Source organism: Hyperoodon ampullatus (assembly GCF_949752795.1).
Source record: "Hyperoodon ampullatus genome assembly, chromosome: 19".
Taxonomy (NCBI): domain Eukaryota; kingdom Metazoa; phylum Chordata; class Mammalia; order Artiodactyla; family Ziphiidae; genus Hyperoodon; species Hyperoodon ampullatus.
In genome coordinates, this window is record NC_136932.1 from 8,741,913 (window position 1) to 8,764,366 (window position 22,454).

Sequence of the window (22,454 nt, forward strand, 5' to 3'; positions counted from 1 at the left end):
CACTGCATCTGGTTTGGGTGGAAAGTATCATTCCTCGTTAAAGACATTTAACAATGAGTGGAATTTTATCCCAGGGCTCAAGAGTAGGTTACAATAGTTCTGCTTTTGTGTGAGGGCCTCTATCACAACTCGCTATAGAGTGAGTCCATGTGGAAATGTGAAGGGACTGAATTCTGAAATCCATATGCTTCCTCAGCCAAAGCACAATACTAAAATATTTTTAGAAGCAGAATAAAAAGGAATGAAAAATTGCCATTTAAAACAACATGGATGGACCTAGAGGGTGTTATGCTAAGGTATTATACAGCATTACAGGATATTATAAGTCAGACAGAGAAAGACAAATGCTGTATGATTTCACTTATATGTGGAATCTAAAACACAAATGAGCAAACAAAACAGAACAAACTGGTGGTTGCCAGAGGGGAAGGGGGTGGTGGGGTGGATGAACTAGGTTAAGAAGCACAAACTTCCAGATATAATATATATGTTATGAGAACATAATATACAGAATAGGGAATAGAGTCAATAGTATTGTAATAACCTTAAATGATGACAGATGGTAACAAGACTTATTGTGGTGATCATCTTGTAATGTATATAAATGTCGAATCACTATGTTGTACACCTGAAACTAATATAACATTGTATGTCAATTATACTTCAATTAAAAAAATATTTTCAGAGGCAGAGAGCAAAATTAAGACAAGGCACTAAACTGAAAGTCAAGACTATTTTCAGTGGCAACAAATCTTAAGCAAGACCTCACTGTGCAGCTCAGCTTCCCTCTGTAAAATAGAGAACTAGATTTTTATAACACCCCCCTCAAGATAAGTGACTAGATATCCAGAGTGCTTTGGAGTCATTTTGTGGGCTGGCAAAGAATCCAGATGCAACCCCCCATCCCTGATGTTCACCCTCTGCTGACATTCATTCCCTTTGCCTTCCCAGGCACAGGCCATGAAAAGGAATGACATCATTGACTTCAAGGCTCTGGAGAAAGAGCTGCAGGCTGCTCTCACCGCTGATGAGAAGTACAAACGGGAAAATGCTGCCAAGTTACGGGCCGTGGAACAGAGGGTGGCTTCCTATGAGGAGTTCAGGTCGGCTTACTGCCATTTTTCTCAGGCTCTCCTGTTATGGTTTACTATAGTGGATAAGAGCGTGCACTTGGAGTCAGACAATTCTGGGCTCAATCTTGGCCGTACCTTCTGCTACCTGTGTGAGCTTGTGCACGTTATTTAACCTATCTGAGCCTCTGTTCCTCATCTGTAAGAGACAGTAACCACTGTCGTGATTAAATGTTATTGCACATAAGATTCTGAGCACAATATCTGGCACATGGAAAGTGCTCAAAAGTTGTCAGCTATTGTTGCTGCTGTTGTTATTATCATTGTCATATTGGCCTGCCAACAGGTTCAGCCGGTATCACGCAAAGTCCAGCCACCTCACACCTACAGGTGGCATTAGGTACATCCCCTAATCTCTGTCCTTTGCCTGTAGGGGTATTGTCCTTGCATCACATCTGAAGCCACTGGAGCAGAAGGACAAGATAGGAGGAAAGAGGACTGTGCCCTGGAACTGTCACACTATTCAGGGAAGGCCCTCCCAGGATGAAACCACTGAAATCTCCCCGGTAAGTGAGGCCCAGCGGGATTCTCTGCCTTAAACCTCCAACCCTGTTTTCTTATAACATATATGTTTTCCTTATTTCTCATGTAAAGCCAACAGAGGCAGATTTCTGCCTCCAATCCCAGAAAGAAAAGCAACCAACGGGTGGTGAGGCCTAAACCACCAGAATAAGTCAGAAAGGTGGGCTCAGCAGGCCCCTGTCAGTCAGTCCTCGGTTCCCATTCCCAGATCGGATTTGGGTTGCTCTGCCTCGAGTTATAGGGTATAGAGCCTATGATCCTCTGGCAGTGTTGGGAAGGAGATTCAGCCTGTCATGTCCTTTTTTTTTTTTTTTTTTTTGCGGTACGCGGGCCTCTCACTGTTGTGGCCTCTCCCGTTGCGGAGCACAGGCTCCGGACGTGCAGGCTCAGCGGCCATGGCTCATGGGCCCAGCCACTCCGCGGCATGTGGGATCTTCCCGGACCGGGGCACGAACCCGTGTCCCCTGCATCAGCAGGCGGACTCTCAACCACTGCGCCACCAGGGAAGCCCCAGCCTGTCATATCCTTAATACTCATCTTGAGTTCCTTTCTCTCCTCTAGAGGTTTCCAATTACCCCCTCTCCTGCCCCGCCCAGAGTAAACTCTGACTTAGTCTTGCAGAGAAGGGCTATGTCCACATTCATCAGTAGGAAAAGCCTGGTACAACTGAGAGTCTCAGATCACAGCCTGGGTTCCTTGGGACCCTCCCTCCCCATCCCATCCCTTGTTCTCTCATCTGAAAATGAGGCCCACAGGGACCGCAGCCTTGCCAGTGCTCAGAGTGTGATACTAGAGCTCAGATGAAAATCCACAGGCTCCCCTCACTCTGTCACAGAGCAGCTGGAGGAGCTCTGTACTCTCTTTCCTTCCTTTGCAATCCAGGAGAAAACGCTCCTCCAGCCCGAGACCTCGGCTGAGTTCTACCGTGATTGGCGGCGATACTTGCGGAGTGGGCCAGAGCGCTACGAGGCCCTGCTGCAGCTCGGGGCCCCAAAGCTGGGCCGCCTCTTCCAGATGGATGTGGGGTTTGGACTTCTAGGGGAGATGCTGATGGCACTGGCTGATCACGTGAGGCCAGCTGACTGGTGGGTGGTGCTGGGGATCCTGCGCAGCCTGGCCAGCACCGGCCGCTTCACCCTGAACCTGAGCCTGATGAGCCATGCGGAGAGAGAGAGCTGCAGATCCTTGTTTCAGAAGCTGCAGGCCATGGGCACCCCCAGCCTGGAGGGGCGGGGTCTGGGGGAGCAGCCTAGTGGGCTTCAGGAGGAGGAGAGTCTGCAAGAGCTGCTAAGGCTGTACCATGTGGACTGATGGGACCAGTTACCTTCAGAGGCCCCCAGGGGTCACTGGAGGCATTTTTTCATTGTCTCGAGGGCTCTGCAAGACTGTAGTGAGAAGCCCACACCTAAGTTCCTTCTGGTCTTGGAATTTTCACAACAAAAGCAGTAACTGAATTTTCCCTTTTCCTCCAGCCTCTTGGGGGCTCCATATTCTGAACTGTGTAGATCCACCAGATGGTCAAGGGCCCAAGAAGTTGAAAGACTTTTGCTTCCCACCCTTAGAGTCTGCCTGTCTGCTAGCCCATGGCCCTGAGAGATGGGTGAGCACCCAACCAAATACTGGTACCACCAGTGATAGCCTCCACTCAAAAAAAAGAAAAAGCAAAATTGTTAATCTTCCATGATAAATTAATACTGATCTCCATAGCTCTTAACAAGAGTATTTGTAACTGGAAATCAACAGAATGGACATTTAATCAATAAATGATCAAATGCTACCTCATTTGAGGTTCATTACTTTTCTCCAGGGGCTGAGTTCCCTTGCAGGTTGGGCCTGGGAAAGCCCCAAGCCATCAGCTCAGGCCTGGCCAGCCTCCCAGGCATCTTTAGATGGCCAGATGTGCAGGTAGGAGGGTTGCCTTCAGCTCCTGGATTAACCAAAGGGAGGACCTTTCCACCAGGCAGGCAGGGCAGGGCCTGGAACAGAGAGGCAGAGATTTCCCTGTCCTGGTACCTGGGCCCTTGCTTCTCATTCTGGCTTCCCCGACCCATTCTTGAGTGAGTGCCAGTGTTCTAGAAGGGGAGAAAGGGCCAGGTTCTAGAATGGTTTTCCCTCAAGTTCACGTCCAGAACGTTAGAAGGGCATCTTGTACATCCACTGGGAATAAGTTGCCTTGTCTGTGGCAGCTTCCTCGGCAGATTGTTGCTTCTTTTCCTGGCTGCTGGATCCTTTCCTCATATAGATGACTTCTCCCAGCAGTGATTTCTAGAAGCCCCATAGGCCTTTAGTGCCTAGGTTTTGCCCCGGCCCCTCTGACTCTTCCCTTGCACAGGCATGAACCTGGCCCAGGCCACTGTGCTCCTATGGGTGTTGGGGAGCCTCCAGGCCTTTGAAATCGTGGAGAAGGAGAACATTTTTCAGAGGACCCCCTGCCCAGCGTTCCTGATGTTTGACAATGCAGCCTACCTGGCTGACATGAGCATCGAGCTCCCCTGCCACTGCAAGCCCGAGGAGGTGTCCGCTGTCGTCTGGTACTATCAGAAACACCTCGGCAGCAGCCACACCAAAGTGCTGACGGACTTTGATGGGCGGGTCCTGACGGAGGCAGCCCAGGTGCGTGTGGGCAGCGACATGCTGGTCCGCTTCAGCATCCGCATGTTCAGCCTGTTGGTCTTCCGCGTGCAGCCCGAGGACTCAGGCTTGTATTTCTGCGGCACCCGCAAGGGGGACTACTTTTATGCCTACGACGTGGACATCCAGAGCAGTGAGGGGATGAAGGCCACCTTCAAGGACCAGGGCCAGGAGCCCTTCGCAGATGAGTACCACGGGAGCCTCCACGTCTTCACCACCTTCTGGGAGTGGACCCCCTGCGACCGCTGCGGGGTGCGCGGGGAGCAGTGGCGCATTGGCCTGTGTTACCTGCAGAGCCCAGGCCTCTCCCCCCGCTACCGCAAGACAATGCCTGACGTGGTGTCCTGTGGTTCGCGGGCTGTACCCAGGCAGCTCCGGGCCAAGGCCAGCAGCCACGCCCCCGAGCTGCTGCTTCGGAGCTGCCTGGTGCCCTGCGAGAAGAAGAAGATCCAGGAGGGTGTGATGGCCCTCTTCAGCTACGTGTCCAAAGTGGGCAGCCGGCCCTGGTTGCCCCAGGTGCCCATTCAGTTCCACCAGCAGAGGCTGGGCCACGGACTAATCATCTCCTGTCCCGGGGCCCGGCCGGAGCATGCCGTGGCCTGGGACAAGGACCAGAAGCACCTCTACCGCACACAGTACCTAGAGGGCGTCAACAGGTCCATGAGGGTGTTCATCGACCACGGCAACCATCTCCACATCCGCTTCACCCGGCTGGAAGACCGGGGCATCTACTATTGCTGGCGGCAGGGCGTGCGCATCGCTGGGTTGCGACTGGGCGTGACATCTCGAGGCCGCTACCCAGTCTCGTTCTCCAACCCCGAGATTCGGGCCACCCTGGTGCACACCCTGATAGGCTACCTGCTCATCACGGCAGTCTTCATCACTATTCACCTCTGTCGTTGCTGCTGTTACTTATTCCGCTGTTGTCCCAACTTCTCCCCCTAGGCTCTCTCTTCCCCAGCTCTGAAGACCAATTGTGCACAAATGTGCTTGTTAAATGGAACCAGATGCCTCTGGATAGGCATCCTGAGCTGGGATGTGTGGCAGGGCATGTGGACAAAGTTGTTAGCTATAACCTGTTCCCTGCTATCATGAGCGAGTCTGGGACCCAATCTGGGAAGCGGGGAGGCCCGAGGCTGGTGGGATATGGGGGACTGAAGCGAGATGGAAGTAGCCAGGGTGCCTGTGTCTTCTGACTTCACGCTCAGAGAAGGAAGAAGTGAACCTAACATTTATCACCTGTCTGGTGTTGAACAGCGTCTGACGTGCTTTATTTTCTTGCCTTCGAGGATTGCTAAGTGGGCGCTGTTTGAACTGGGGGTAGCAGAGGGAGGAAGAAAAGGGTCGGGGTACCTAGTGTATATCCTCTTTGCCTTCTTTCCCAGCCTCATCCCGGCACTGGCAGGTAGAAATGGTGAGTTCGGGAACACAGGTAGAGACTAGAACAGGGGAAATGGATGAGGAAATTGGAGACTGAATTCAGGACTTTCCTGAGAGATTGCACCCAGGCTGGGGGCTGGGGGTGAGAAGAGGGGCAGGAAGCAAAGGCTGTGGGGGGAAGGCACCAGGGCTGCAGGGCAGAGCAGGGCTGGACATGGGATTTGTCATGTGGCCACTGCTGGGGGTGGCTGGGGGTCCCAAGATGATCAGTGATAAGAAGCAAGTTGTGTCTTGTCCAAGGCTACTTCCTGCCCCCTTCCCCCAGCCCCAGCCTCTGCCGAACAGATCAGAGTCCACTCTGGGGAAAGCCACAGCAGTTGTCTTTATTTATGTCAGTGACTAAAGGCAGCAGTGGTGCCCCGAAGGTTAGCAGCAGTGGGTGGCAGCAGGGAGTAGGGGAACGGCACCAGCCTTGGAAGGAGGGAGGGACTCCGACTTCTCCCTCCCTCTGCCTTAGAGGGAGATGGGGACCCTGGAGTGGGCCTCTGAGCCCCACTCGTGGCCACTGATCCTCTCGTGCCCGCCAGTCTTCCCGTGGACCCCAGAACAGGTGCTCGGGGTGAAAGTGTCTGCCCCAAGCTGTCCTGCCTCTAGGCTGCAGGAACACAAACCAGTGTCTTCACTCTGCGTGGGTCTCGGGTTCCCAAATTATAAAATAGGGTGCTACCTAAAACACGGGGGTACGTTTTGTATTTGACTACAAGGGGACAACAGGGGCCTTGGCTTAGGGAAGAGCAGCGGTCACTGTGGGGAGGAGGGGCTCGGGCGTGCAGCAGAGGCTTTGCCTAGCAGTATTTGCTGGGGTCAGGCGGCAGCTGCAGCGGCTCCCAGGCCTGGGTGGACAGGGATTACGCAGCCAGGAAAGGGCCTTTAGTGCTGGGACAAAGTGGGCCCCGCCCCCAGGAACAGCAGCCTCTTTCTTTCCTGTTTCAGCATCTTCAAGAGGATGAGTCACTTTCTTGATTCCCACGACCCAGAGGCCAAGTGTAACTGCTCACGCACAGCCCCCCACTCTGATGTCTGGCCTCATCCCAACCGCCTCCTCTACCGTCTCTACCTGCGCCCCCTCCAGCCTGTATGGGGTGGGGGGAGTCCTCCCGGGCTTGACCTCTCTGTGCCCACAGCTCGGGGCCAGGCCCCCTTCTACTCCCCGCCAGCACCCCTTCCCTCACCACTTACACTGTAGTTCCCCCAAGTGCTGAGAATCAAGCTCCCACGGGCCCACGGCATGCCCACGTGGCAGCTCAGTGGGGCTGAGACACTTGAACCATCACTCAGGAAGCCCCTCTGCAATCTGGGCAGGCCAGGAATTCTGTCCTGCGACTACTCCAGGTGGCAGGATAGCCCCACCCATCCTCAGACTGGTCAGAGTCAGTCTAGAAGAATAAGCCTCTGGCCAAAGCCTCCTTGCCTGTGGGGATTCCCCTGCCTGTCTCAGAGTCTCGGTTTTCCTCCACCAGCCTGAGGAAATTCAAAGGCCCCATTCCCAGATACCCCCAGACACCTCTGGCTCTGGCAACAGTTGCCATGACAACAGAGATTCGGGATACGGAGGGTGATTTATTAGGTCTCCCTGCCCTCCCCAACTTCTCTCCTCCCTCCCAATTCTAACCCAAGCTGTTGGCCATGCCCCTTCAGGCTGCCCCTTTGGGGTGAGTGCCCTGTTAGAGTTGCTGGGTGCTGGGTGGGTGCTGTCTGACAGGCTTAATGCTGATGGAGCCTAGGGCAGCAAGCTGACATAGAGACTGAGGGGGAAAAGGAGCAGCTGGGGTGCGTGGGAACTCAAGTCTGGGGAAATTAACTAGCAGAGGAGGGGCAACTACCCCGACTCCTGCTGCAGGCCCCTCATACTGTGGGGCAGGGACCACCAGGTGGGTCCTGCCTCACATCACATCCTTGTGCTCCTGCTTGGACTCCTTAATGACCTGCAGGGGACAGAGAAGGTGCCACAGTTAGGTTAAGAACTCACAGAGACTCCAGTTCCACCACAGCTAGGCTATGGACCTAGACAAGTCCCCCGCCTTCCTGGGTCATCTCTTCTATGATAGTAGCCAGAACACCCCCAATGCAGCAGTCAGAGGGGGAGATGAGGTAACACGGGCAAACAACTATCACGGTGCCTGGCACATGGTGAGCTCATCTTGTGAGATTAGCTGGTACTGTTGCTGGTGTGATGGGGAGGGGGTATGACCAATCCCCCCATCCCATTCTTCTGCCAGGTTCCTTTCACCAAGCTGCAAGTTGAAAGTTGGGAGTGAAAGCTACTAACTTTAATTTTCTTTCTCTCTCCCCCAGGCCTGGCATGGGGGCACCTGAGTCTGAGGGTGAGATAGGGAGAAAGCTGGAGTCAGGACCCCATCCAGTGGTCTAGGCACCCAGGCTCCCCTTAGAACTGCCAGTGGAGGGGCTGGGGAAATGAATTACATCCGGGTTCCTTCCCCTCTTGCAGAGCCTCCCAGAGGAGCTCTTTGTGAATTATCAAAAACCTTCTATGTGCCAGTCAAGCTTTCTTCCAGAGTCTGTCGGGGCCAGAATCTGGGATCCACCCTCCTCACCTCTCCATCCCGCATCTCCACAGTCTTCACCACGATGTTCCTCTTGAGGTGGCCTTCTGTCACGGAATTGGTGTCCAGGCTGGTTTCTGCAGGCATGAGGAGAGGAGGCCTCCATGGGCTCTCGGGGCACTAGACAACCTCTCCCACCCTCGGTTTCACCATGAAACCCCCAATCATGAGTACAAAAGCCTATCCAATCAGGCAGAGAGGGCATAGGCTCTTCCAAAGGGGCTGGCAACCTCCTAAGTCCCCACGGTGCTGGGCAAGTCCTTGCTGCACTGCTCGCTCTCCTGGCCTGGCTGCATTTCAGCCCCTCTGCAAGCCCTCACCTGGCTCCTGGCTTCCTGTCAACGCAGCGCCATGCCAAGGAAGGAGCACGTGGGTTTTGAAGTCAGGCAGGCCAGAACTTGAGTCCCAGCTCAGCCACATGACTGTGGGCAAATTAATTTACCTCTTCCAGCCTCAGTGTCCTCATCTGCAAAATGGGGATGCTGTTGTCTACTTTTCTACGTGGGAGTGAGGAGTCAGTTAACTGAAATCATGTTTGTTAAATGACGGGCACATATTAGTGCTCAATACACGTGGGTCCCTTTCCTGTCCCCCTTCCTCTTTCCTACTTCTCTCTGCCTCTTCTCTGGGCCCTAGTGACCCTTTTCTGTCTGGCATTTGGCAGTATTGCCTCTACCTGGTCTGCCTGGTTAACCCTTCTGATGCTGAACTAAGCCCTGGGACATGCATAGCTAGTGTTCCTAAATTTCTAGCCCAAAAGAAAGAAGAATTTTTTTTCCTTAGCTAAGAATCATTTGAGGGCCACATACAAGTAAGAAGTAATTTACTTCTTTTCACCCCCCTCAGAGAGAAAAATATAGCATGTCACACTCACTAATATTTAAAATTAAGAGCAGGGGACATAAAACGTTATTCACTCCAAGAGCAGCCGTCCAGGGGGAAATAATCCTCTGGGTTGAATCATCACTGAGCTGAACAATGGAGCCTCAGGGACAGACGAATCAGGCAGAGAGCCTGGCCTCCGGGCATAGTGAGACCCTAGGGGCCCTCCCAGTGATGGGAAAGAGGTGAGGCAGAGGCTGGCGTTTGCTCAGAGGCCCCAGAGCATCTCATCTGTGCACCCGAGGACTTATCACCTTGAACACCGGCCAACTCTGCTACTTTAACCTACATTTACCCTGTGCCAGGTCCTGGGCTGGGTGCTGGGAAAATGACACAGGCTTGGCCCTTTAAGGAAACCTGGGAGGAGGGAGCCCAAGAGGATGGGGAAAGTGGGCTTGGTGAGGCTCGCTCCCTATCAAGCTGAGAAGAGCACCGTGTCCATAAGGCAGGCAGCTAACCGAGAGCAGAGCCGGCGGGGGCTCCATTTACAATCTGGTGAGCCTGTATTGGTATAACTTGTATTGTGAGGCTTTTGAGATGTCTTGTGACCTTGTGACTTTCCCCTTCTTTGGTGCTTTTGCCCCCTGTAGTGACAAGCAGTTAAAAAAAAAAAACAAACATCAAACACTTGGATGCGCAGAGCTTAATCAGGGATCTGCAGACAGGACAGAGGTTGAGACAATCACCCAGTTCTGCAATGGAATGGGATGTGGGGATGGGGGGGCGGGTGGGACAAAGGGCAGAGCAGGACAGGAGTGGCTGCAAGCCCCACCTTGAATGCTCTGGGATGGTGTGTTCTGGCTAGAAGTTCTGCGGTGAATCATGAAGGTCCCCATGGAGAGCCCCAGGCCCGTTTGCCCTGGTCCTTGGCCCCAGGCCAGAACAGCAACTCACAGGCCTGGGGGAGGGGGCAGGAATCCAACACTCTGCCCACAAGACCCTGTTCTACTGACCTCGGATCTGCAGGTTGGAGAAGGTCTGCACAGGAATGGTGATGCTGAAAGACAGCAGAGAGAGAGAGAGAGAGAGGGGTGACCAGGCTGCCTGAGTATATCCCCAGGCCAGGTCCTGGTCTGGAGATTTTCATGACAGCTTTGAAGCTTTCTTCCTTGCCAGGAAAGGCCGACCCCATCTTTTAGCTTCCCCAGCAGCAAACACACTCCTTGGAGCTACCAAAGCTGGCAAGGAGCCTGGATGTTGTGAGGGGCACATCTCTATTCAAAAGAGAGCGGACGCTTGGAGGATGGCAGAGGGGAGGGAAGAGTGGCGAAGAGAATTCCCAGGAGGCAGAAGACACTGGTCAGGGGAAAAGAAGTCCGATTTTTGTGGGGAGGGTGGGGAGTGAGCCTCAGTTTGGGAGGTGACCCGAGTCCTTACTCTGGGACCTAATCAACATGGGCTGAATTGAATCCGTTCACTCATTCATCAGACATTTATTGAATACCAACTGTGTGCTAGGCAAGCACTGTGCTGGGCACTGGGATAGGAAGGGGCTGGACGCAAGACTGAATAAGACGGTCCCTGAAGGGAGCAAAGCAACTCCAGGGAGGGCTGCTGGGCAGGGCTCACCGGTTCTCCTCGCCCTCCAGCAGCTTCCTGTAGGTGGCGATCTCGATATCCAGGGCCAGTTTAACGCTGAGCAGGTCCTGGTACTCCTGCAGGTGGCGGGCCATCTCGTCCTTGAGGCTCTGCCCCTCCTCTTCCAGCCGGGCCAGCGCCTCCAGGTAACTCGCCGCCTCCCGCGCGTGGCGCTCCTCCTGCTCTCGCATCTGCCTCTCCAGGGACTCGTTCTGTGGGTGGAGTCGGCTGGTTTCTCGAGGCCCCGCCCCCGTCCCCGCCCCGCCCCGAGTAACTTTTCAGAGCTCCGCCCCCAGCCCTGGTCCCAGCCCCTGGCCCTTTTCCAGCACCTCCTAGGGCGGCAGGTTCCCTCCTCCGGTTCGCCAGCCTCCGCTCGCGGACCCCGTCCCCCCGCCTCGGGCCCTGCCCGCGCTCACCGTGCCGCGCAAGGACTCCAGGTCGCAGGTTAAGGCCTGCAGCTGGCGCCGGTAGTCGTTGGCCTCGTGCTTGGCCTGGCGGAGCAGCTCCGCGTTGCGGGCAGCGGCGTCCGTCAAGTCCGCAAACTAAATGGGGAGAGGGCTTTATGCTGAGGGGAGGGCTGGGGACGCTTACGGCGGGAGCTGTGCTGGCCCGTGGGGAGGGACGATGTCTGGAGGATCAGGGAGATGGGCGGGACCCCAGGGTTGTTGTCCAGCTCACCCCAGCCAATGGCCTGGGTGGGATTATTCGCAGCGACTGCGGCCCGTGGACCGGGGACACAGAAGACACTGCTACGTCTCTAGCACCTAGCACAATGCCTGGTCAGGGAATGCAGGAATGAACAGTGTTTGCCACGGAATCCGGAATCTCCAGCACTGGCAGCTCCATCCACGTGACTGAACCCTGACCTCCTCCACCTTACACAGGGGATTCTGGTGAGCAGAGTTCTGTACTCTAATAGCCCTGTTGCAGTGAAGCCCTCAGGGCTCCATCACGTCTTGCTCTGCTCAGAACCATCACTGGCTTCTGCCACTTACACGCCTCAGCTCCACGCCCTGGCCCAGGATCTCTGGGCCCCTACCTCTTTGTGCTTTTCGGCCTCTACCCAGGCTCTGTCCTGCACTCTGAATGCCCCTTTCCTCTTTTCTTTATGTTCACAGGCTTCCAGTCCTGCCTGGCCCCAGTGCCCTCCCTTCTATGATATCCTTCCTGTCCCCACATTGTATGTAAACTCTGCCCTGCTGTGTTCTCCATAGACATCATTATTGAGTGACATAACATGTCCCTGGTCAGACATGTCTCTGTATCCTGGGCAGAGCTGGAGATGTAGTAGATGCTCAATAACCCAGGATACAGACGCATCAAGAATGCAGGCTCCCAAGTGAGGTAGCTAGGGTTAGAAATCCAGCTCTACTGCTTAGGAGCTGTGTGACATTGGGCAAGTTAGTTAACCTCTCTGGACTTCAGTTTTCTCATCTTTCAAAGAACAGTACCTACTTCGTGGTGAAATAATCCATGCAAAGCACAGGGCCTAATACACAACAGTGTTGGCTAATAGTAATAGCAATAAGTACTAATAAGTACTTATTGGAAATAATAGTGCCTGTGTAGCCCCGGGCAAGGCACCTCACTTCTCTGGTGAAGGTCAGTCACTCAGAGAGGATCCTCCCCCAGCTTCCTCCACCCTCCTTCCCCAGTTCTTTTGTACAGAGCCAGGAGGGCTGCCTGGAGGAGGCAGGCTGGCCCAAAGTCAGGGCTACCTTGGAGCGGTACCACTCCTCCGCCTCATGCATGTTGCTGGATGCCACTGCCTCGTACTGTGTACGGATCTCTCTCAGGGCTGCTGTGAGGTCGGGCTTGGCCACATCCATCTCCACGTGGACCTGCTGCTGAGCCAGCTGCTCCTGGAGCTCCCGCACCTCCTGGCCAGGGTGAGAGAAGGGATGCCAGGGCTCAAGGACCAGGCTGCAACTGGGGTTGGTTTCCCCACAGCATCATGCCCTCTTCTGTCTGCCCCTCGGACACAGAAGTTGGCTAAGGGAGGTGGGCATTCCTAGTTGGAGGAAATGGCATGGCCCAGGCTAAGGGAGGCGGGGGTAGTTTGGGGGTCTCATGGTGTCCTCCTCCCAGGCCTGGAAGGCAGGAGCACTGAAAGTGTCCCTGTGTTCTCGTGGGTGAGTGACCGAGTCCCTGTGGTGTGGGTGTGCCTGTGGGTTCCCAGGTTCCCTGAGGCCGTGGATTCTGCATCCATTATCTGAAGTCAGAGCTCAGCGGGGGTAGGGGGGTTTGTTCGTTTGTTTGTGTGTGTGTTTTCATGTATGGCTCTCATTTAAATGAAGACAGATGGCAGAGGGAATGGAGTCAGAGAGACTAACTGTGTGACCTTAGCAAGTTCTTTAACATCTCTGGGCTTCAGTGTCCTCCTCTGTGAAAAGGAGAGAACACTGGAATGGTCCCTATCTCACAGGGCTGTAGTGAAGAAAAACAGGAGGTGATGAGGCCCGTTGTAATTCTCAGTAAGTGGAGTGTGTGTCTGTGTGCATTTTACCAGGGGCTGGAGATGCTCTCTTGTCTATCATTTTGTACCCTGGCCGCACCGCGAGGCATGTGAGTTCCCCAGCCAGGGATGGACCCCGTGCTCCCTGCAGTGGAAGCGCAGAGTCCTAACCACTGGACTACCAGGGAAGGCCCTGTCTTTGTCTCCCTTAGTCTCTCTCTGTATCTCTCTCTGTCTTTTCTCTATCATTTTCTTTCTCTCTCTGTCAGTCTGTCTCCTTCTCTCTCTGTCTGAATATCTCTGTCTCAGTCTCCGTCTCTCTGTCTCTTTTCCTCAGTTCCAATCTGTGTTGGCCTTTCCTCCCTCTGCCCTGGCCTTACCTCCTCATGGATCTTCCTCCAGAACCGGATTTCCTCCTCCAGAGACTCAGTCTTCCTCTCCAGATCCAGGCGGCCCAGGGTGGCTTCATCTGCCTCCTGGAGTACGGAGGAAGCGAAGGGCCCCTCTGACCCCAGACTCCTCCTCCCCACTCCCTAGTCTTATCTGATCCCTCCTTTTGTGGCTGGGGGGAGCAGCACATTGCTCTGGAGGGCTGGGCTTGGGGGCTGTGTTTGGGTGGGCTGCCATCAACACGCTCCCCCTCCCCGGCCCCTCCCCTCCACCACCCTGACCTGTCGATAGGCAGCCAGGTTGTTCTCAGCCTCCAGCCTCAGGTTGGTTTCATCCTGGAGCCTGGGGTAGGGGGACACATTCCTGGGTCCGGGCTCTTCTGAGGACTATTGGACCCCTGCCCGAACCTCCCTGGAGGTGGCTGCCAGAGAACCCCCCCTCCCTCCCAGGACCACTGTGAGCGGCAAGAGGAGTGAGGGGCCGCAGGACTTGGCCAGGCGGGTGAGCAGACAAGGGCCTTTGCTTTAACTCATTACCAAGGGGCCTTATCAGGGTTGCTGCACCTGCTCCTGCTCACACGGGCGCTTCCACCAATGTACACTCACTGCTGCACACACACCACACACACACACACCATATACACACCACACACACCACACACACACACCACACACACACACCACACACACACACCACCCCCACACACCACACACACCACACACACACCACACACACACACCACACACACACACACCTCCCCCATACCACACACACACACACCCCACACCCCCCACACACCACACACACACCACACACACCACACACCACACACACACACACACCACACACACAACACACACACGCCACACACACACACACACACCACACACACACGTCCTCCCACACTTGAAGTCACACACGCATGCCCTGCCAGCTCAGCAAGGACCATGCCCCTGGGGTTTCCTCTGACCTTTGGAAATGGGTTTTATTAAGATCTCCGCTTTACAGCTGTGCAAGTTGAAGTGTCTTGACTAGGGTCATAAGCTGGTGACAGGCAGCGTCTCCTGTATTCTGAAGCCAGTATTCTGCCTGCTCTTTCCCTGTCTTCCTGTAACCCCAGCCCAGTCCTCCTGGTGCACACCGATCTTCCTTCCAATTCCCCCTCTAGACAGACCCAGGCTCAGAATAGGTGCGCTCCCCGACAACAGTAATAAGGCCCTGCAGTGAGTGAAGCACAGAGACCCTGCCCGCTGGGGGTCCCTGACTGTCCCACACAGCTTTCCCCAGCGGGGAGGCGCTGAGAGTACCCGAAGGTCTTTGGGAATCAGATCCCTGAGATCCTGGGCCTCCTCCCGGGCCCACCCTCATCTTGGGGAGCAAGGGCCACCCTCTCCTCCCAGAGGTGGGAAACTGGGGAGCAGGGAGGCAGAGCCCCTGCCCGAGACCCTGCAGGCCTGCAGGTGCTCCCTCTCCGGGGGTGGGGGGCAGCTCGTGAGACCCCTCCTCACTTCTGCCTCAGGGTGCCCAGGTCCTGCGCCAGGTTGTCCCTCTCCACCTCGAGCCGGGCGCTGTTGGCGGTAAGTTGATCAAGCCGCAGCCGCAGCTCGCGCAGCTCCGCCTGGTAGACGTCGGCAAGCTTGGTGGGCTCCTTGGCCCGCAGCTGGTTCAGCTCGGCAGCCAGCGCCTTGTTCTGCTGTTCCAGGAAGCGCACCTTCTCGATGTAGCTGGCGAAGCGGTCATTGAGCTCCATCATCTCCGCCCGCTCACTGGCCCGGGTCTCCTTGAAGCTGGAGTTGAGCGCCCCGGCCAAGGAGAAGTCCACCCGGGCCGGGCGTGGAGATGGCATTCGAGCCAGGGACAGGCGGGTGCCAGGACCCAGGCGGCGGCCCCCCACCCCCATCTCTGAGGAGGAGACATAGGAGCGGCGAGCCGCTGAGGTGACCCGCCTCCTCTCCATCCTGTCCTGGCTCTGCCTGCCGCTGGGATGTGCTGGCTTTATGGAGGAGGGCCTGGCCTGGCCCGGCCCAGGCTGCCCCTGGCAACGCCCTCTGGCATAGCCTGAGTGGGTGGGGCTGGGCCGCAGCCCAGCCATGGGGAGAGTGCCTCTCATGCCCACCGAGGCCACTGTGCCCAGAGACAGGGCCTCCTGGGCATGCCAGCCCCAGCCTGGCTCCAGACAGAGGTGCTAGTGGGCAGTTCCCGGGGCCGATGCTGCATGTGGGGCCCTGACCACTGGACAAGGAGACCCTTTCACTGGGACGGTGGGTCAAGGAAGGGCTGGACCAGATGACCTCTGACCTGTCTTCTAACTTTTAGATCCTATGACCCAGGCCTTTCCTCACTCAGCATTCTCATGCACACTCAGTGCCTGTTAGATGCTGGGAATCTGGTGGAAAACAAACCTGTTCCATATCTTCAAGGAACAGCCTGTTACAGTTTCTTGCCAACCTCATTCCCAGCAGGTTCCTGGAGTCCTCCCCTCTGAATACAGGCGTTCTGCATTCCTGCTTTCTCCCCATCTGCAGGTGCGGGGCTGTGGGCTGGAATTAGAACCAGCTCTTTGTCTGGAGGGTCAATTGAGGCCTCTGTCTAGCAGTGGGGGAACGATGGGAGGAACGTGGAGCCCCTGATAGGGTAAGTGGGGGCAGGCGCTGTACTCTCTGGCCCTCCCCCTGGGTCACCCTTAAGCCCCAGCCTCAGCCTCATCAGGCTCACCCCTTCCTTGCCCAGCCTCCCCGCACCCGCTCCCAGAGCGCAGCTTGACAGCTCCACAAAGCACTTATGAATGAGCTGGCTGTCCCAACTCCCAACTTTGTTCCTGTAACACGCCGTTTCCTTGGCCACCCCTCACCTCACTCTCACACTGGAGATTTATCTCCTTCAAGTTCCCACACATCAAGCTGAGAAGCTGGGAAAGGCTTCTGGGGAATCGGTGGGTATGGGAACCTAGGAGCCAGTGGGTTTGAACTGGGAGCCTGGGGCCTGGGCCCTGTTGGCCCTTGAGATTTCAGATCCAATCACACCTTCTATCTGGTCCCCCGGGGTCAGTACCCTGCCCAGGCCCTTCACCCATCTGTGTCCCTGGACTTCTGGGAAGTAGGCAGCCTTCCTCTCCTGCCCCCCGCCCCCACCGCCCCACTGCCCACTGCCCATGCCTGGGCCTCTGATCCCTTTTCCCGAGCACTTGCTGAATGGAGCCTTGTTCTCCACTGCCGGTGAGGGTGTCGCGTGGCAAGGGCAGCCCTTGCAGGGGGCTGTGCTGTTTTTATCCCAAGATGCCAGCCTGTTGGGTGGGGTGCAGCCCAAGCCCCTTGCTCAAAGAACTTCTCGGAAGGCATCTGATGGGGGCTGGGGTGCAGCAGGGAGCAGGCTCTGTGCCCACCCCTGACCATTGTGTTTGTGCCAAGGTGAGTCATTCAGTGGGCCCCTCACAGTGGTAAGTCATTCAGTGGGCACCAAGGGGAGGCCCTGGGGGTAGCCCAGCACTGCCAGGTCTCCAGCTCTGCAGACAGAATCTGGCTACTCGCCTCCTCCCCAGCTGTCAGAGCCAGCACAGCCCCTGAGCTCCTGTCTGGGCAATGCCCCCTCGTCCACGCCAGGGGAGATGCTTTTCATTTGGGCAGGTTACAGGCTGCTTGCCGAGATTTCCCCGTGAGTCCCAAGCAGAGAGAGGAGGTGAGAATCCCTAATTCTTTAGCAGAGTCTGACCCTGGGCCTGAGGAGTCTCATGGGGAGGGGAATCTTGAATCTTGAGGAGGGGGCACCCAGTCACTTGATCCTGCTGTAGGTTGAGGGGCCGGGGAAGGATGGGGGCGGGGAGTGACATTAAAGGAAGAACAAGACTGGGGACAAAGCCTTGCCCCAACTCCTCTGTGTGGCTTGGAGAGGCTGCCCCTCCAGCTTGCCGGGCAAGTCACAGCGTGTGGCCTTCTCTCTCTGTACAAGTGAAATCTAGTTGAAATGAGCGCAAAGCGGTCCTGGAGGGAAAAGATGTAATAGAGCAGAAAGGGCTTGTCAGGGGCTCTCAGTAATTGTGTCTGGGAGACAGAGGCTCAGCTCGTTTTAGCAGCGGCAGATGAGACCCCCTCTTTAACCCCTTCAGCCACTCGCTGGGCCCCTGTCACCCGCCCAGGCCGTCTCCCTCCGTCTTCAACTCCCATCCGACCTTCAGACCCAGCTCCACACTCAGCCCTTAACTATCTGAAGTTGTCCACACAGAGAAGCAAAGAAATAGACAGACTCGGTCATGGTTGTTTGTCAAAGCTTCATTATTTTTTATTATACCTTCATTGTAGAAAAATCAGCAGATACAGATAAGCAAAACAAAATTTAATTAGCTATAATTTTGCCACCTGGAGATATAAACATTACCGGATTTTTTTTTCTACACATATAAATCCATTTTTTAAAAGTAGGCTCATGCTGTACAAATTATTTTGTAACTTGCTTTTTTTTACTAGACAATATGTTGTGGACATCTTTCCATATCAGTAAATATTTATCTACATCATCATTTTAACAGTTGCATGGTTTTCCACTATGTGCATTAATGTAACCAAGCCCTGTTGTTGGACAGTTATGTCCCCTCTCTCTCTGTTCTAGGTCACACCGTGATGCACATCTGCCTCAGGCAGACACAGCTCCCGGCCTCCACCTCTACCCCCCTCCTCCCAGCCTGACTCAGGCCCCATTCTCTGTGGCGCCTCCTCTCCTGCTTCCCCAGTCTGAGGGCCTCATCATCCAAAGCCTCAGGCCAGTTCCTAGACTGACTTCTGGACTAGACGGCAGAACGCTGCGGGTCCCAAGAAGAGGATGCCTGGACACCCTTCCACACGGCCTTCAGCCAAGCTGCGCCCCACTTCAAGCCGAGTTGGGGACAAGATGACCTCCCACTCCCTGTGCCCATCTTCTACGTCAGAATTTGCCAGGATGCCCTCCTGCCTACGAGGCCCAAGTTGGTCCCAGGATAGATCAACACTTCACCCGGCCTCAACCTGCACACGAGGTACCCAGTGTTTTCCAAACCTGCCAGCCTCTAATTCAAGGGGCCCTTTTGTCCCTTGACTGCTGCCCACTGACTCCGCTTGTGCTCCTGCCACTCTCCCAGTGCCTGGCACAGCATGGTGGTCAGCAAGAGTGAGTGGGATGGAGAGAACATGGATCTCTGACCAGCCCATCCACTCGGTGACCCATCTCTGAGGAAGGAAACTGGCCACTAGATGGCAGTGCTGAGCTGACCAGGTCCGAGTGGCCTGGTGGACATAGCCCTTTGGAGGCAGGAAGAAAGTTGGTCTCACAGTTCTAGGCAGGCTTTCTAAAACCCAAATGTGCATCACTTAGAGGGCTCACTAGAATTGCCTCTGACTGCTATGGCAGTGCCGTCTAGGGGAGAGAGCAAGGCCATGACCACTCAACAGCTGTATGATCTTGGACGACTCAGGAACCTTCTCTGAGTCTCCATTTCCCCATCTGTAAAATGAGGTCTAGACATACTTACTTCCAAGGTAGTTGTGAGATAAAAATCAGTGAAAGCCGGACACGGCAGGTGCTCGACAAATCCTAGCTTCCATTTAATAACACCTACCAGGTGCTTTACCTGTTTCCATGTTAGCGCATCTGTGATGGGTTGGAACCCGGGGGCCTGGGAGCTGGGTCTTCCAGGGGAGTGACCATGTCCTGTTGACTCCATTGGGGTTGGGGCAGGGACAGCATGTGGGCAGGCCCCCCCTGCAAAGGGCAGTTACCTGGCAGTGTGGACAGGATGTGGGGAGGGGGCAGCACCCTTTGCCCCCAGATCACTAGTTGTTTGTGGCTTTGGGTGTCCCAGGGGACATGTGAGAGTTATGTCCCACTGTTCTGGAGGAGACTCAGAGTACAGGCTGTTTCCCACCCTGCTTTCTCTCCTCCCTGACTCCCCCAGTGGGCTCTGTGCCTCCATCCTTGCCCTTCCCCAACCCTTGTGGGCTTGAGACCCACAGCTCCATTGGCTTGAGAACCTCTTGGTGTGTCAGCATCCCCCATGGGTGCGAGCCTCTTCTGCACTTTAGCCTGAGGCTTCCCAAGACAAGGCCCCCTGAAGATGGGGTCCTCCCGATGCTAGACCTATGTTTTCCCATCAGACTGGGATGCACCTAAGGGTAGGGTCTGTCTCCCCCTTCAGACTCAGGCACCCACAGGACAGGAGCCGCCCTTTCCCCTTGGATGGGAGCCACCTAATGGGAGAACCCATGGTTCACTGTCAGCTGGGAGCTCCCTGAGGGCAGGGGTCTCCCCTTTCTGTTGGAGGATGGTTGGAGGATGGCTGCCTCAAGCCAGGGATAGTTCCTTCTCCGATCCTGAGCCTGTGCCCAGCCCAGCTCTGTCGGTTAGAAGCGCCCGACTCCTGTGGCTGCAGAAGGGCTCCTGGCTGAACCCCTGGACTCCTTCTCCTTCTCTTTCCCAGCCCCTCAGCCGTTGGAGGCATCAGCTCATTCACCCTCACAGACCCAGGGGCCAGGCTCCTGTGTTGGGATTAATAAGCTCGGGCGCTTGCTCTACTCTTGCCTCCCCACCCAGCCAGGGGCCGCTCAAGCCTGCCCCCGGCCTCTAACCCCGAGACCAGCTCTTTAATTGCTTTCCCTGGCCTGCTCCCTGCTCCCTTCCGTCTCCCTGCCTGACTGTGTCCCTTTGGGAGGGTGAGAGGCGGGGACCAGATGTGTCCCTGGAGGGAGGAGAGGGCTGACCGGCGACCTGTTATTTCCAATCCAGTGGCCCTTCAAATGGGCAGGATGAGCCGGGGGTAGGGCTGCGGGTGAGCCCAGGGGAGCTCTGGGGTGAGCTAGAAAACACAGCCATGGTCTCCAGGCTCTTGGGTATGACTCTGGTCCCTTCCTCCACCCACAAACTCCATCCCAAGACTTTCTAGGTCCCTATTCACAAAAGGACTGTGGAGACGGGGAAGACAGCCAGAAACTAGATTCTGTCTGGGAAGCAGGATCCCCCAAACCTAGCCAAGAGCCAAAGAGACATTCTGGGGGAAACTGGAGGCAGATGAGCAAGGGTCTGGGAGGCAGGATGCCTGAGTTAACAGCTGCCAAGGAGGAAGGATCCCCATGGGGTGATGATGTCCCCTGTGGGCGCCAAGCCGATGGCTGGCAGTGGGAGGACCCAGTGGAAAAAGCCCAGTCCCTTCCTCTTGACACATCCTAACACTGAGGAGGTTTGGCTTTACGCTCAGGTGACAAGGACTCCATCCTGACTCTTTGTGTGAAGGGACCATATCTGCAGCTCCTGGCACTGAGCCTGATTCTCTGAACTGGGCAGGAATTTGTGCCCCCGGGGTGGGGCCCAGACCTGAGCTGTGGGGCCTGGAGTGGGTGCAAAGAGCCTGGGAAGAGAGAACGTCTAAACTCCCTGAAGTGGAGGGAGGGGCTCTGCGTAGGCCCTCAAGGCGGAGGAGGCAGGCTGAAGCCGCGAGGGGGAACCTAGGGCAGTGGACGGGGGAGCCATCTATTGCCGCCTCTGGCGGATGACTATGTGAGAACAATCCAATCTCAGAGCCTCATCGCTGCCCACGGAGGTCAGCTGGGAGCTGGCCGTCAGCTCGCTGCCCCCCTCAGCCCCTGCCAGCTCCCTCGACCAGCCAGGCTGCCTCCTCATGAGCGGCCCAACTCAGCCCAACCTCCCGTGACTGAGGGCAGGAGCCACATGTGCTTAACTCCATTGGCAGAGTCTTTGTACATTTAATGGGTCACCCGAGAGCACATTTTGCACCATGGAGCCACAAATGTTTGCTGAGCAAATGGTCAGGTGCAGAACATCCTTGTCAAGAGTGACCTCTTCCCCTTGCAAGCTGCCCCCAGCCCTCGTGCAACGGAGCCTGTTGGGCGAAGCTCGCCCTCTTGGCCGTGGTTACCAGCCACCTTGCCCTGTGCCTGTTGCCTCTGCACTTGCAGGGGTGATGGTGACGATCAAATGAGAGAATAGATGTGAGGGCCCCAAGAAATGAGGAAGTTATTCAATTTGGATCCAACCAGCAGGCAGCGAGGTCTCCTGAGGCCAAGGCACCACACCAAGCCGCTGGGGGCTACAGATGTGAGGCGGTGACTGCTTCTGTGGGGATCATGGTACACAGGGGAAAAAAAACTCATGAAGACTAATTGGAGAGGACGAAATTCCCGGCACGCGGAAAGAAACGATGTCTGTTCACTTCTAAATGGAAGCAGCTTGGTGTCATGTGTACGACCAGATCCTGATCTGAAACCTGGCGCTGCCACTTGCAGTCTAACTCCGGGCACATTTTGTTAACCTTTTTGTCTGTTTCCTCATTATACCTCATAAGGTCGTGAAGTCGTGTGAGATGCCTGCAGCCGGTAGGAATGCGGTGCTCCCCTCTGTGCTCTCCACTCCTCCAAAAAGGCATGGAAACTGAGCGGGGAGGGGTGCCCCAGGTAGAGGGGGAGGCTGCTCGCCCAGAGCAGCGAGGCCTCATTTGAAATTAGTGGCATTGTTTACACACTGCTCACAAAGTGCTAAATGCCTTTTACTGTGTTTGTTTTCAGAAGCAATTTAAACACAGACTCCTGGAATTTTGGTTATGCCATTCGCTCATGCAGCCAGCCACGTCTTCCTGGGGAAACAGAGGTAGGCTTGGGTTGAACTGTCACAATCCGAATGAGTGGAGGGGAAAGCCACGAACGGGGGTGGCGGGGAGCTTTCGGAGCTGTGGGAGGAAGATTTCAATGGGTTCCAGCAGGTGGAGCCTCAGCCTGGAGCCTTGTAAGACCAGGGGACCACTAAGACGCTCTCTCTGACGACAGGACTCCTGGCACCCCACCACATGCAGGCTGTAGGAGGATGGACCAGGCCTCCAGGGGTGATAGC

The 22,454-nt window shown here is 55.6% G+C and overlaps 3 protein-coding genes across 4 annotated transcripts; 2 read left to right on the forward strand and 1 right to left on the reverse strand.

The window, feature by feature from the left end:
- Positions 1-266: 266 nt before the first annotated feature.
- Positions 267-2,963, forward strand: DNAAF19 (dynein axonemal assembly factor 19; the record flags this gene model as incomplete). Its single annotated transcript, XM_079724485.1, has 4 exons — positions 267-296; positions 952-1,103; positions 1,504-1,636; positions 2,535-2,963. 4 exons carry the CDS (start codon positions 267-269, stop codon positions 2,961-2,963), a joined length of 744 nt encoding a protein of 247 aa, XP_079580611.1.
- A 1,023-nt stretch (positions 2,964-3,986) lies between these two features.
- Positions 3,987-5,228, forward strand: FAM187A (family with sequence similarity 187 member A; the record flags this gene model as incomplete). The annotated part of the gene is made up of 1 exon (XM_079724482.1): positions 3,987-5,228. One exon carries the CDS (start codon positions 3,987-3,989, stop codon positions 5,226-5,228), a length of 1,242 nt encoding a protein of 413 aa, XP_079580608.1.
- A 2,378-nt stretch (positions 5,229-7,606) lies between these two features.
- GFAP (glial fibrillary acidic protein) lies at positions 7,607-15,549 on the reverse strand (the record flags this gene model as incomplete). 2 transcript variants are annotated; one of them, XM_079724483.1, is made up of 10 exons in its annotated part: positions 7,607-7,648; positions 8,279-8,364; positions 9,628-9,753; positions 10,123-10,166; positions 10,739-10,959; positions 11,164-11,289; positions 12,466-12,627; positions 13,583-13,678; positions 13,874-13,934; positions 15,101-15,549. In XM_079724483.1, the coding sequence occupies 10 exons, from the start codon at positions 15,547-15,549 to the stop codon at positions 7,607-7,609; spliced, it is 1,413 nt and encodes a 470-aa protein (XP_079580609.1). The 2 variants fall into 2 exon arrangements, with proteins under 2 accessions (XP_079580609.1, XP_079580610.1); XM_079724484.1 differs by lacking the exon at positions 9,628-9,753.
- Between the last annotated feature and the right edge of the window lie 6,905 nt (positions 15,550-22,454).